The sequence below is a fragment of the Psammomys obesus genome, unplaced genomic scaffold (genome assembly GCF_907164565.1).
Source record: "Psammomys obesus unplaced genomic scaffold, mPsaObe1.curated_primary_1811, whole genome shotgun sequence".
Classification (NCBI taxonomy): domain Eukaryota; kingdom Metazoa; phylum Chordata; class Mammalia; order Rodentia; family Muridae; genus Psammomys; species Psammomys obesus.
In genome coordinates, this window is record NW_026585685.1 from 3,058,890 (window position 1) to 3,073,084 (window position 14,195).

The 14,195-nt window shown below is 47.9% G+C and overlaps 1 protein-coding gene across 1 annotated transcript in view; it reads left to right on the forward strand.

Moving 5' to 3' along the window:
- Casq2 (calsequestrin 2) overlaps window positions 1–14,195 on the forward strand; it is a 61,051-nt gene that overhangs the window by 44,858 nt on the left and 1,998 nt on the right. Inside the window, exons 8-10 of the mRNA XM_055628164.1 lie at window positions 2,346–2,400; window positions 11,498–11,598; window positions 13,447–13,521. Coding sequence (XP_055484139.1) covers window positions 2,346–2,400; window positions 11,498–11,598; window positions 13,447–13,521 — 231 coding nt within the window. The remainder of the gene's footprint in view (window positions 1–2,345; window positions 2,401–11,497; window positions 11,599–13,446; window positions 13,522–14,195) is intronic.

The following is a 14,195-nucleotide window of genomic DNA, read 5'->3' on the forward strand; positions in this document are numbered from 1 at the left end:
AAATAAAATAAAATAAAATAAAATAAAATAAAATAAAATAAAATAAAGAGAACGTCTACGCCACATTGAAACTTATTGCTTTGTAAGCTAACCTAAATGTAAAAGGAAAGAAGGAAGAAAGGAAGGAAGGAAAAGGAAAGGGAAATAAAAGAAGAAGAGGGAGGATTTGATGCAGCACTGTCTAAAGGCCAGTTGTGTGATCTGCAGAGCCTAGGCTTCTGGACTCAGAGAAAGCCGTCAGCCTGGCCCTTGACACGCTTCCTCCCTGTGCATGCTGGTTTTCACCAAGCAGGTGACTCATGGGCTTGCACATGGATTCTTGCTTCACGAGTTTATTGAGGAAAATTCCCAGCACCTAGCAGGGCCCCTCGTCTCCACAGCTGCCTGACACCGGCTCATGCCTCGCATCCCTGACATGCCTGCACAAAGCCCCTCTGGCCCGAAGTTACAGTACTCTACCAGGGCCCATCTCAGCCCAGAGTAGTGACAGGCCTACCTGGAACAGCCTGTCAGAAAATGAATATGGATTCTTAATTTGAAAACCAATTTCCAAGTGCATTCTAGAAGGGCAGGCAGAAATGAAGCCTGCTTCGCAGAGTTATGGGTGCCCAATTCCAGCTGATGACAGGCGACAGAGACATGGGGCTGCCTAATGAGACCTGATCGGGATAGTCTGTCTGGCGATAATAGCAAATGTACAGCAGTGAACTCTCTTTCTGGTCACTGTCGGGTTTTCCTAATAACCTGGTGCACACACACACACACACACACACGTCTGTAGCATTCAATTCCCCAGGGAATCTGGCCGACGCAGAGCCCACTCTCTTGTTTTTAATAATAATATTTTCTATTTAATCTATCTGAGAACTTTTGGAGGTTTTTGTTCAGCCCAAACACAAAGGGGAAAAATTAGCATTTAGATAGGATTGCGGCAGCATTAAAATCAATCGAAATGGAAACAGGGGTAGTGGGGGTTGGGCCCCGCATCCCCCTAGGATGACTCTGACATGACACTAGGTTCCCAGTGAGCACCTCTCCCGTGGCAGCCATCATCATCAGCATCCACTCGGCTTTGTCTCTCCATCTCATAGCATGGAGTCCCCGAGGGTCACATTTCCTATACGTGAGGCTGCTCCAAAGGAGGCTGCTTTCTTTGCTCTTCCAAAGGAAGAGGCTGCTCACTCTTCCTTCTCCAGTAACAACAGCGCGAAGGGGGTACAGGCAGATGGGCTTCCCCACCCAGATGTGCAAATACGAAATGCTCTTTGCTAGCTGATATGCTTCTTGGTTTGCTTTCCTTGCTCTGACACTCCCTCCCCAGCAATGTCTCCAAACCACCAGAGTCCCAGATTCCAACCTCTTCTCGGAGCCTCTCACATGTATGGCAATGTGTCTGTCTGTTGGAGACTGGGGGGATGGTTCAGTGGTTAAGAATACTTGCTGGTCTTGCAGAAGACCCGGGTTCCATTCCCAGCGCTCCTAGCAGGCCACACCCAGCTGACTGAAACTCAAGTTTCAGGGGCTCTAACACCCTCTTTGGCCTCTTTGGACACCGTGTACTTATGTGCTGCAAAGACATACACACAAACACTCATGCACATTAAACAAAACAAAACAAAACAAAACTTTAAACCATTTTTAAAAGAATTGCTATTGGCCTGAAGTTGAGATTAGAAAGGGCTCCAGGGAGACGACCTGGAGCTCAGAGTCAGCGAATCAGAAGGAGTACCTGATTTCCTCCATGGGTTCTGCATTGGTTGAATCCTCACTTCTTGTGTGAACACCAGTGGCCCAAATCTTAGTTGCGCTGAGGGTTCCTTACTGCCCTAGGTGTGTTTAGGATCTGCCAGCCATGCTCAGGAATCCCTGTAATCTGTTCTATCCCTGGGGTGATATCTCCTGGTGGAGAACCTCAAAACTCACATTTGCACAACTATCTCGAAAAGGTCACAGTCGCTACAACTGTTTCCAGAGCTTTGGTTGCCCCTGGAGCCTCAGCCAGACTCATGCTCTTCCTATTTTCCCTTTGCTGCTGCTCTCGGGACTTACCAGACTACAGGAGTGAGACACGTTTATTGCTGACTCTTGTCTGTTGTCCTGTCTTACAAACCCATCGATCCGAGTCCCTTACCGAAGCTCCATGTGCTGCTGCCAGCCATCTGATCCGCATGCATTTCCTTTGTGTGTGCCTGTCCTGCTCACGTGTGCCTCAGTGCCCATTCATTCTCCATGCCTTTCCTCCAGCCCCTGTCCTCTCTTCCCTGCCAGCTTCCATGTTGTTGCCCCTGATACCCATTTGTGTTTCTCTTCTCCTAAGAGGAGCCTTTGATTCTTTCCTCCTTCAGGAAGATGACTTGAATGGGATCCACATTGTGGCCTTTGCGGAGAAAAGTGACCCAGGTAGGACACCTTTCCCACCCCGTTCCCGCCCTTTCCCACCCTGAACCAAATCTGCTTAGCCCTTGGCAGGAACCGGCTTCTCACCTTTCCAAGCCCTCACAGTTCCAGTTCAAGGGCACCTGGCAGGTATAAGTGTGTCTTCAGTGGTCAACTCAACTAAGAAAACAATAGAACTCAAAGAAAGCCACGCAGCTGGGCGTGCAATCCCAGCTTTGGGGACAAGAACATCAGCAGTTCAAGGCCAAGTTGAGACATTGTGTTTAACTACTCAAATTGGGAATGAGCACACAGGGAGAGCACTAAAAATAATCCCAGTCTTATAGGGTGAGGGTGTGTGTGTGTGTGTATGTGTGTGTGTGTGTGCTTCTGTTCACATTAAATGTTTATTTGTCAGTTTATCACCAAACCTACATAAACCAATCCTACCTTAAGATAATGATAAACATCTGTGTTCCCCCCTGTAAAACATCATCTGTGCATAGGAATGGACGAGAGACATCTACCAAAAAGTGAGGACAGGGTAGAGGAAGCAACCTGCTTTTAGAGTGCCAATGACTGTCTCCCAGTGGAAGGGTGACTTCTGTATTCTTGCACTTGGACAATGTTCCCTGGTTTCCCTCTTAGGAACACCAACGGAGAGAGAGGGGTGAGAACAATGACTTTTGCAAGAGGCAAAGTGCTAGTTTCCCCTGACAGTGATTCACAAGGCAGAGCCTTCTGATGGAAGGAGGGAAGGTGAAAGTGCAGCTTGGAGGAATGTGATGTGTGGGGAGGCCTGGAACAATCGAGAATGCAGTCAGGGAAGTCTAGCTGCCGTGAAGAGTCGGAACGGATTCCAGGGCCTGACAGGCGTGATAGGAATGGCCACCTTGGCTTGGTTCAGACAACATCTTCAAAACCTGTGGTTTTATTTTTGGAGCTATGCTCTGGGACAAGTCATGGTGGACCATCAGGTGTGGGGACCACTGCCTCCGGAAATGCAGATTTATACGGTGGTCGTCCGGAACCTTGGCCATTGGGGTAGGGCGCTATCAAGAGATGAGCTCCAACAGAGATTGCACCCAGGACTGGGGAGTGCAGGCCCAGCATGCATGAAGCTCTGGGCTCCATCCCTGGCACTACACAAACTGGGTGTGGTAGTGCAGGCCTGTGATCTCAATAGAGGTAGAAGGATCGGAAATCCAAGGTCATCCTCAGATACTCGTCAAATCCAAACTAGCCTTCGCTACCTCCTACCCTGCCTCCAAACAAACAAGCAAATAAAAAACAAACAACCTCAAACCCCAAACCAGCAAGCCAACCAACATCAACAAAAAAAGATCTTAGCTTTTGACTAGGAAAAAGAGAGTCAAAAAGTTTCAACCCAATCTGAGACAATACAGGGGCACTTTAAAGAAGGGCCCTATTGACTCAGCCATCAGTGTAAGTCTGATTCCTCACGGTGGCTTGACAGGGCAGGTGCCCAGCAAGTGTTTGGGGAGCGAGTACTTAGATTTTTTAAAATCATGTAATGTTTAAAATCAAGACAACCCACACACTGTAACAGTCACTCTTTAAAGATAACATCTGAGTGGGGTTTATACTCACAGGGCTGTGCAGATGTCACCACCATATCACACTAGACCTTTACCAACAATTCTCACCAATAGTCACTCCCATTCTTGACCCTCTCCATGAACGACAACCACCAATTGCTTATTATTGGTCTGTCTGTTTGGGATATTTCATTTATATGAAGTCATGTAATATATAGACTTTAATATCTGGCATCTTTTCTTTAGCATACTGACATATATACATATATATATATATATATATATATATATATATATATATATATATATATATATTCCCACTATATAATATCTATCAGTACTTACCTGTTTTTAAGATAGAGTAATATTCTATTGCATCAAAACCGAATGATCTGATAGCTAGTCTTTTAAGTGTCCATGGCTGTGCCAGATTTCCCATCACAGATTTGCAGAGCTTCCATGCTCCTCAGGGGGATCTAGGTTTTTTGTTTTTGTTTATAACTGTAGTGTCAGCTGCTTTTTACAGATTCTGACTACCCTCAGCTCCCAAGGTTTACAGGCCGAAATCAGGCAGCATCGGATCCTCGGATCCTCGGTGTTGTGTGATCAGAGTAGCTGCTGGCAGCTGCCTGCTGGCAAGACTCCAGGGGGCTTCCTGCCCGCCCCACTGCCCCCTTCCAGGGTTGCAGGGAGGCCGGTCTGGCTTCTGGAACAATGGAACAAAGAGGTCTCCCCAAACTGCAGAAACCTGTTTGACAGAGATTGCTGTAGTAATGAATCAGGCTTCTGAAACTACTTCCACCTCCTCCCTGTGCAAATACCCCTGGGCCCTGGAACTCTGCCCTTTCTCCAAATCCCAAGCTTGGGCTTGTCCCTGGGGAACAGAGCCCTCCTGGGAGGGGAGGTCAGGAACAAGGCCTTTCATCAGCTAGCCCAGAGTGCCTTCCAATTCAGGGTTCTAACTGGAAGAGGCTCTCACCTCAACTTGGTGGTCAGGCACTATTTACCTACTGGGCCTCCTCCTGTGCAACCTGAGCTCCCGAGGCCTGGCTGCGGTCCTGGAGACTGCATTCCTGCAGACAGTTGCTCGGATTCCCTTGCTCTTGTAATAGGTCACCTGAAAGCTTATGGCCTACCCAGGCTGCACCCACTTTCTGAAAGAGGAAGGTGAAAAGTCCAGGATAGCAGATACTTCTTAGAGAATGCCCCTCCATGTTGAGAAGCTGTGAGGAGACATTAATCCTGGGGCCACTCTGTGAGATGCATACAGCGATAATTATTGATTATTTTGGTGTTGGATGAGAAAAGTGAGTCTTAAAGGCTAATTGGGCCACATTGCTCAGGGTCTCTAAGCCAAGGTCAACACTGCAGTCAGACCTGTTATAGCCAAATACAACAGAAGTAACAGTGACAAGCCGGGCATGGTGGCGCACTCCTTTAGTCCCAGCACTCTGGGAGGCAGAGGGAGGTGGATCAGTGTGAGTTCAAGGCCAGCCTAGCCTACAAATCAAGTCTAGGACAACCAATGCTACACAGAAAAACCTTGTCTGGGGCGGGAGGGGGGCTAAGTGGCAATAATGACTATTACTGCAGGAACAATTCGACAAGGAAGGTTTAATTTTGATTCTCATTTTTACACCTGAGGCTGAGGGAGGTTACCGGGCTGGGGAGCAGAGAAATGGAGTGAGGGCTGTCTGGCTTCCCAGCCCACACCCTTAACCACAAGGCAGGCCGACGACAGCCAGGTGATCGTTCATTGCGCCTCCCTTCTCCATCCCTCCACCCTCAACCACAAGACAGCAGAGTCACAGACAGTTCAGGGGTACGCACAAGATCACAGGGTTAGAGGCATGGCAGAAAAGGGAAATTATCTCCTCTGAGGGCTCGTCTTGGGTGTGGTCCTCTCTATGATAACCCTTCCCAACAGTGACCCAGCTGGTGGCAGGCTCGAAGCTTGTGCAGTGGTTGCCTCAGGGCGAGGGACAACATTTAAAGGGACAAGGGCTAGTGGATCAAAAGACCGTGCCAAGGAAGCAAGTCTGAGCCAATCAGTTGGCAGTGTGAGCATCCCATTCATGACAAGTCATCCTCCTAGGGACTCCTGATGTTGCTTGTTGCAGACTGTGAACTTAGGGTACAACAGTGACCTGACCCCCTTCCCCAAACTACTTACAGCTCTGACCTTTCCAGACAATGTTTGTGTTTCCCCTTGGCAGAAGGGTGAGAGCAGGAGGGTCTCCCTGGCAGGAGTCCTTGTCTGCTCTCTGGGCTCTATAGCATGATCTGTAGGCTTTTCTTGCTGTGAGATCTCATCTCTGTGCCTACAGGCAGACCCGGCTGGGAAGGACATTAGGACATTCCTAGACCCTCCGTATTTTTCTAGCTGCCTGTTGAATCCCAGCCTTCTCTGCCTGCCCCTTTTCTTAAGCTGCCGCGCTTAGAGCAGAGCTATGTGACAGGTTTGAAAATGAAAGATTCTCCCTTGCTGCTCCCAGATGTGTCTGCATTGGGCTGACATCTTCTTTACAGTATCTGATGAAAGGTTTGCCAAGCAGCATTTCTACATGAGTGCGCTGGATGGAAACCCTCCAAGGGCATTGGGAATATTCACACTAACAAGCTAGAAACACGAGGATGGCTGCTGTGTGCAAGCACTGAACAGATTCAGCAACAGGCCCTGGAAGGATGCTTCAATCCCTGCTGCCCCTGAGCTCTTCCTGCCCTGGGGGTCCTTGCGGAAATGGGTTGGAGACCCATTGTCTCAAAAAAGGAACACTAAATGCTTCCTGGAGCTTTATAGATTTAAATTTGATAGATCGACCTCACTATTTGATTATTGCTTGGTGTTGACTGTTACCCGGACACCCAAAAAATACCAACCCTGCAGATCAGGACAGTTATTCTATATTCCCCGGTATACAGAGGAGGCAGCACAGCGCCATGACGTGAGATGTCACCCCCAGCTCTCATGAACGGAAAGTGATACAACTGGAACTCTCAACCCAGCAGTCCATCCCTTTATCTCCGTGTGTCTCTGCATTGTGGAAATGTGTCGCTTGACTTGTTTTCGTACCAATTCTGGGATCCAGAGAGCAGGAGAAGGCAGAGCAGAGAAAGAAGGCTGGGTAAGACGTGGCAGGACCTGCCATATCTCATCTCCAAAGCCACTGGACCCCACAGCGTCTCTTATCCCAAGAGGCTGTCTTCCTGGGGCAGACATTCTTTGAAAGGGGGAGAGCCCAGCCTTGTGGCTTCTTCCCACTCCTCACAAGGCCCAAGACTAGTGAATTCTGCTTTTGGAGTATTCCATACAACTGAGGAGCAATGGTCCTTTTGGAGAGAAGGCCCCAGGGCACCACCTGCTTTATTCACCTTTGTGTCTCATCCTGGCTCTGGTTCTGAAGCATTCAGAGTAGTCAAACATGCCCAAGGGAAAGAGCAGATCCTTCAAGATAACCTCCAAGCTGCCTGACACTGACCTCTAACTAGCCTAGCTGCCCCACCTGTCACATGGACAATGACAGGATGCCATTGTAGGATCACAGGCAGAGACCCTTCCATTCACAGCTGCCCATAACGTGGAGTCAGGAATGGGGTCCTTCAGTCTGCATAGACTGAGGATCCAGCAACCAGGAGGAGGTTTGGAGGAAACGGCAGAGTGGGCAGCATGATAAACCTGTTGGCTCCCGGGCCATGGCTTGGTCTGAGATACAATCATCTCTGCAAACAGGGCCTTTCCCTAGATGGCTCTGAGTGACCTAGACCTGGTCCCCCAGGGCCTGGTACGGCTTCATTCCCACCAGCCTCTGCCAGAAAAGCAAGAAAGGATAATGACCGGGTTCTCTTCCCACAAGGATGGGATTCCCAGAGGCCACTTGCTTGTCGTGGGAAACCTGGCCCAAGACAGGCACGCCTCAGCCCTGGGTCCTGAACTTTCAGACCTGCAGTCTAGGGCCTGGGAGGGAACTACGGTTCTCACAGACTTCTTCTTTTTTTAGGACATCTTAGAGACTCTGGATTTCCGTAAAGCATCACCGTATTGCCCCCACGGGCATGGCACCACTCAGGAGCATGTTCAGAGTCAGGCTAGAAACTTTGCTCTAATTTCTCTGTCAGCAGGTCAGAAGCAGTCCTCATCCCTCCCACATCCCCCCAACATCAAGGCCACACTGTGCATCTTCTTCCTCACCTAGCCTGGGCCTCCCTGAGGACAAAGTTTCACAGAGGGCTTGGAAGTCTCAGGTGCAGAAGTGAGGAAGGAAGATAGGATGGTGGTGTGGGTGCTGGGATGTACAGATTGAAGACCCGAGTTAGACTCCTGGCTCTGCTTGTTACTCACGGATGACAAGGGCAAGTCACCTCCTCTGAGCTCTCTGGAAAGTAAAGGCAATAAAATCTTCCAAAGATGCAAAGACTTGAAATGCAAACATCCTACCCCGTAAGTGCTCAGTACCAATGCTCTTAAGGGGAGGGCTGGGTCGCATGTGGTAGGCTCTGTGTCCATCAAGGAAGATGGTAGAAAGGGGGATTTGTGGCTGTTAGGATTTACAGCTTTGGGGTCAGACTTTTGAGAGGCAGAGGGTCTACCTGAGAAATAAAAGGGAGAGACAGAGGTTTCAGGCAATGGCTTTTCACCAGCTCGGGGCTCTCCACCAGCTTGGTTACTGGGGGCATTGAGTCTCCTCCAAACTTGGGAACCTCTGTGGGTGTTCCTCTGGTGTCTATCCTGCGCAGCTTCGAGCTTGAAAGTCTTTAACTAGCACATGGCTCTCTACCTACTTATTTCAGATGATGGGTTATTCCTTCCGAAAGGCAGACGGTCATGCTCTGAGAAAGCCTCTCAGCTAGGTCCTTTGTAGGCTTAGATTCTCCAACAAACCTATTATTTAGGGTTCTTCAATACTTCTACCTCCCTTTCACCCATTGACCAGAGGTGTGGGAGAAAAGAAGGTTATTAGGTAAAGGGTATTGCAGACCTTTTTAGAAGTAGTTCCTTCTAAAAAGAGTGGGGTGAGTTTACTCTTTGTTGTCCAGATACCAGAAGTCCAGTCCAAAGGCCAACATCAAACAGCAACATGAATCGGCACAATTCAGCAGATCGGAACAAGTCAGTGAAAGCCACAAGACTCAGTTGGATTGGCCCAAGAAGTTCTCTGGAACATTTCTCCCTGTGAAGTCAAGTGTCAAAGCACAAAGACTGGCACAGCAATGTCGATCCAAAAAGCAATGTCTCACTGACTGTGGCCTTCTATATACCTACTCTCATCAGAATCAACGCACAGATGTTCTCAGCTGACCAAAGTCACACCCCTCACACGAGACAGCTTGCAACAAAACATAACATGCTCTCTCACAGGCCAGCCTCCATCACATGACTCAACTGAGTCTTCAAAAAACAAAACAAAACAAAACAGAATTTTCCACTTCAGTCATTGATACAGAAAAAATATTCACTTGACCCTTGCCCATTGGCTCACTGGACTCCAGCTGTGTCCTGACCATGTGTGGCAAGAGTGAAACAAGCCTTTTCCTCCTGCCTCCTGGTCGGACAGGAAGACCCCGGTGACTGTTGCCATTGTTCAGCTGTTTTGTTTTTTTATTTTATGTGTGTGGGTTTTTCCTCATCTGTATAAATGTGTGCCTGGTGCTCTAGAGGTCAATTCCCTGGACCTGCAGTTACAGTTGTGAGCTGCCATGTGGGTGCTGGGTCCTCTGGAAGAGCAGCCAGTGTTCTTTTACCGCTGAGCCATTTCTCAAGCCCCAGATGGATAAGGAATCATTGAAATAAATCCACTCAAGGCTGAGGACTGAAGGAGGAAGAGGCCAGCAAGCCCTGAGTCAGGAGTGCCCTAGCAACTAATGCTTTGAAAGCAGTTAAACCTGGCTTGTACGCAGTCATTGAGGAAGGGATCTCATAGCCACAGCAGCTGCTATCACGGAACAAGCACCAGAAGCCACGTGTTCCTGATATTCACCACCTCCTGGTGTTCTTTCTTGTGAGGGAGTTTCCTGTGAGCATCTAATACTGTATCTAACCTCCTGAAACTCCAGGGACCCCACTGACACATGAAGGAACCAAGGAATCCAATGGATGGATTGGATCAAATGAATTTCTAGGCTGAATGGAGGTGTTCAGCTCCCTTGCATTCATACATAAGACTCACAGATGACTGAGGGAAACTCCTGACTGAGCCTGTGGCAGATACAGAATATACTTTTCTCTTGCCCATCCTCCAAACAGCAAATACGAGGGCTCTAAAGCACAGCCCCCATGTTTGCACAGAGGCTGTGAACCTCAGACCACAAACTCAGAGACACGTAGCTATTGTTTAGATCTAAACTTAGGTTTTTCTATCTTGAGCTGTATGCTACCAAATGGTGGAGGCTCTTCTGACAAATGGTCCTCTGGTCCCACCCAGCCACCCTGGTACCCAGCCATGGCTGAGTGGGATCATTGGCATCTGGCCAGCTGAAGTCTGCTGTTCTGCTAGCTTTGTGGTTCTTGCTCCAAGCAGGTCCCCACCGGTCCTCTCCTCCCACCTGCAAGGCATCATCAGATTGGCCACCTCAATCATTCCTCTAAGGCTGTTGGTGGCTTATGCAGGTCCTACATGAGTGCTAGGAGGCTTGCTAAGGGCTTCCTTGATTTTTCCACTTTCATTAATTTAATTGCTCAATGAAATATGAGTTCTATTATGGATTCCCTGAACTTCCGGAGATACTTCATGCTGATTCATCATTCAACAAAAGTGTGGACATGTTCACACACACACACACACACACACACACACACACACACACGAGTGTTTGTTGTCAGGGATCTGCCAGGATCAGACTACTTGTCTCTGCTCTAGCTGTGTGTGTTTGTGTGTGTGTGTGTGTGGAGGGGGGTGTTCAGGGTTTACAGTATCGCTTACCAAATGTTTTTTCGAAAATTTTGCTTATGGAAAAAAACTGTATGCTGCAGGGCTCAGGCTCAAAGTGTGGAGGGCTTGTCTCTGCTTTCCTATGACTCATCACTCCCCTCTGGGACATAGAATGCTGCTGGCAGAGTACAGGGAAAGCTGGGTGCACCCAAGGCAAGTAAGGGGAGGCAAGAAATGGACTGTGGTGCAGAGGGACGCCTACCCAATTGGAAGGTGTTGGGAATTTCAGGTTGCTCTTGGTCCATAGAGCAGGCGTAGGGATCCAGGAATGGTACACGCTTGTAACACACAGAATCACTGGGGACAGCAGAGAGGGTCCTCTACCCCAGGACTGACCTTTCTCACCAAGGCTACTCAGTTTTCATCTCACAATGAACAAATGAAGGTGAACCTTCACTTAGAAGGAGGCCATTTCCATGCGGCCTTTCAATGTCTTTGTTTAAAATTGCCATCGTTTTCTTTGTATAAGCTCCTTTGTGTCTGCGGCTCTTCATCTGGCTCATTTTATAGACTCACTCTGTAATTGAGGCTATGTACCAGAGGGCCAGGAAAGTCTTGTGGAAAAATCATGCTCTTGTGTTCCACGGGAGGAGTGGTGACATGCTGGGTGACTCAACTTTCTTGAACCCTATTCAGATGGCTATGAGTTCCTGGAGATCCTGAAACAGGTTGCCCGGGACAACACTGACAACCCTGACTTGAGCATCTTGTGGATTGACCCAGATGACTTTCCGTTGGTGAGTGGCCAAGGCCAAGATCCCATCCCTGGGGACCTTCACCAGCCATATTTGTGTTTGGCACAAAGCCTTCAAGCATTAGGAACAAACTGAAATAACTGAAGGTGCTTCAAGAAACCCCGAGGCCCACTGCATACAGAGTGGGTGCATATACTTTTAATACAACATTGAACTTGGCTCCCTGTGGTCTTTGTAGTGACCAGCCTTACCACTGTCCTTACTTTTGGGGCACCAAGGGGTGACTCCTCTTGGAGAGGCCTACCCAGGAGAGCTGGGAACATTCCTTTTTTAAGCAACAACATGGGCCCTTTGCATCACTACCTACCTCACTACCTACCATGAGACGCTAGAGGCAACCTAAATTATTAGAGAAGAGTTGCAGAGGAGCAGCCTGTCTGAGGGCAGAGACCATGCCAGGCTTGTTTGTCACAAGCTCCGTGGAAGGCACAAAACTTTACCACCCCAGTGCTAGTCTGTGTCAATGAACACTACCAAGAAAGTTTTGATAATTCTTAGTTTTGAACAAAGTCCACAGAATTCATGCTGTGCATGAACCCAGTGATGATAATACTGATATGACAAAGGACGCTACATCCTGTACTGTAATGACCATTCTCTATTGGCCAAGTTCAATGCTGCACCAAGAACCAGGATCTCCAACACCACATGAGGTGTATGTAACCTGGGTCTCTTCACGTGCCTTGAAGACTAACACATAGGTACTGAGTTACAGTGATTTGTTTGAAGATCTTCGTAGCTCATTCCCCCAAGAGCCCTAAAAACAGAGACCGTTATAATCCCTTTCTCACTGAGAAGGGGCAACACCTGAGGATGTAAACCTAGCAGATGTGGAAGCCCCACCATGATCATAGTGAAGTCAAAGCTTGGTCCATTGATTGCTTCTGGTAAGGCTAACTGCTGGCAATTATACAAGTTTGGTTATTCTGTACCTATGAGTTGTTTAGGTTATGACTTGTGAAACTGATGAGACAGAGAAATTTTACAATGAACCCTATACCCATAGAGATTGGGGGAACAAAAGGCAGAGACTTCCCTGGTAATTGAGGCCAGTGGCATAATTCTGGGTAAGCATAAGAAAGCCATGGCCATATAAGCATAAAAGACTAATCTGTCGATTTGCTTTCTGCTGGCTATATCCCACTTTCCCTGAACTATTTCATTATTCAGACTTTGAAATGATCTGCCATTCCTTTGGTCAGTCCTGCATCTACCTTGGTTCTTGCAAAGCAATTTCCAGGTATTTCTAATTTCCAGATCCATGAACATCCCAGTCCTTTTCAGGCCCTCCATTTACCAAGGAGACTCCTGCCCCTGAAAAATCTTCTTAGCTTCTCGAACTCCATTAGCCCGCCCCAGCCAGATGGAGCTCATGCTGGGCTGAAGAAACCTGGCTTGTGTTTGCATTTTATACCAAGTTACAACATATCAGTGTTTTCCCAGCCATCTCATGTGGCAGAGTGACACAAGATAAGAGCTTTTAAGAATGGAACATTGAAAGGGAGATGGAGAGAAATGGCTCTTTCATTACCCACAAACTACCAACAAGTTGTAATTTGGGAATTGGCATTGGCCATCTTTGTGATAGTCTTCCTGGGAGCTGCAGAAGCATTTATGTTCTATGTTGACACAGCTAGTACTATAGTATCTTTTATTTAATGCTTAAAGCGCTTTAATGCCGGAGCCAGCCTTCCGTTTCCTAAGTGTCCACAGTTGTTTTAAAAGCACTCAACCAATCTTGATCCAGTTACCGTGGTAGGCTAGCAGGTGAATCTAGCCACAGGGAGAGCCCTCCGCCCACTGTCTAACCTGGCCTTTTTGTTGCTGCAGCTTGTTGCTTACTGGGAGAAGACTTTCAAGATTGACCTGTTCAAACCACAGATTGGGGTGGTGAATGTAACTGATGTGAGTAATTCCCCCTTCCCGAGGCCGGGTCAGGTGGTCTCAGTTGCCCTATTGGTTGCTATGCAGCCCCGACTATAAAATCACTCAGGAGTCCACAGCAGCAAGAGGAACTCTTGGTTCTTTTCCAAACTCTTGCAGTACAGCTCAAGAGCCAGTCCCAGTCTTCTCTAGGAGCGCATTTCCTTGCTTGTGGAGCTAGTCCAACCTGACTCATTGACCTAGAACTTTCCACCCAAGAATATTTCCTTGTACTCACTCCCCATGCTAAAGAATAAGGCCAGGCAACTCATGCCTAGAGCTACCTTTGCTCAAGGGAGATAAAGAGGTTGACATCCAGAAGCCCATGCTAGCAGCCACCCACCCTAGAGTCAGGAGACCCTGATGACATAAGAGAAGCCCCTCCCCCACTCCTGACAGAAGTTTTAACACTGATGAATCTAGGGTGGGAAGGGCTATTAACGTGAACTGAGAGAATGGGAAGAAATTTAAACTGAGTCCACACATCTGATACATAACAAGACAGAAGTGGGCAGATTCAACGAGATGAGGAGAAGGAACTAAGAGAGAGGGTCCACAGCGTCTCAGCAATCTCTACATTTCTTGACTTTTGTGAGCCACTTTTAAAATCTGAATAATTAATTAATTAATTAATAATTAAGTGAGTGTGTGCACAT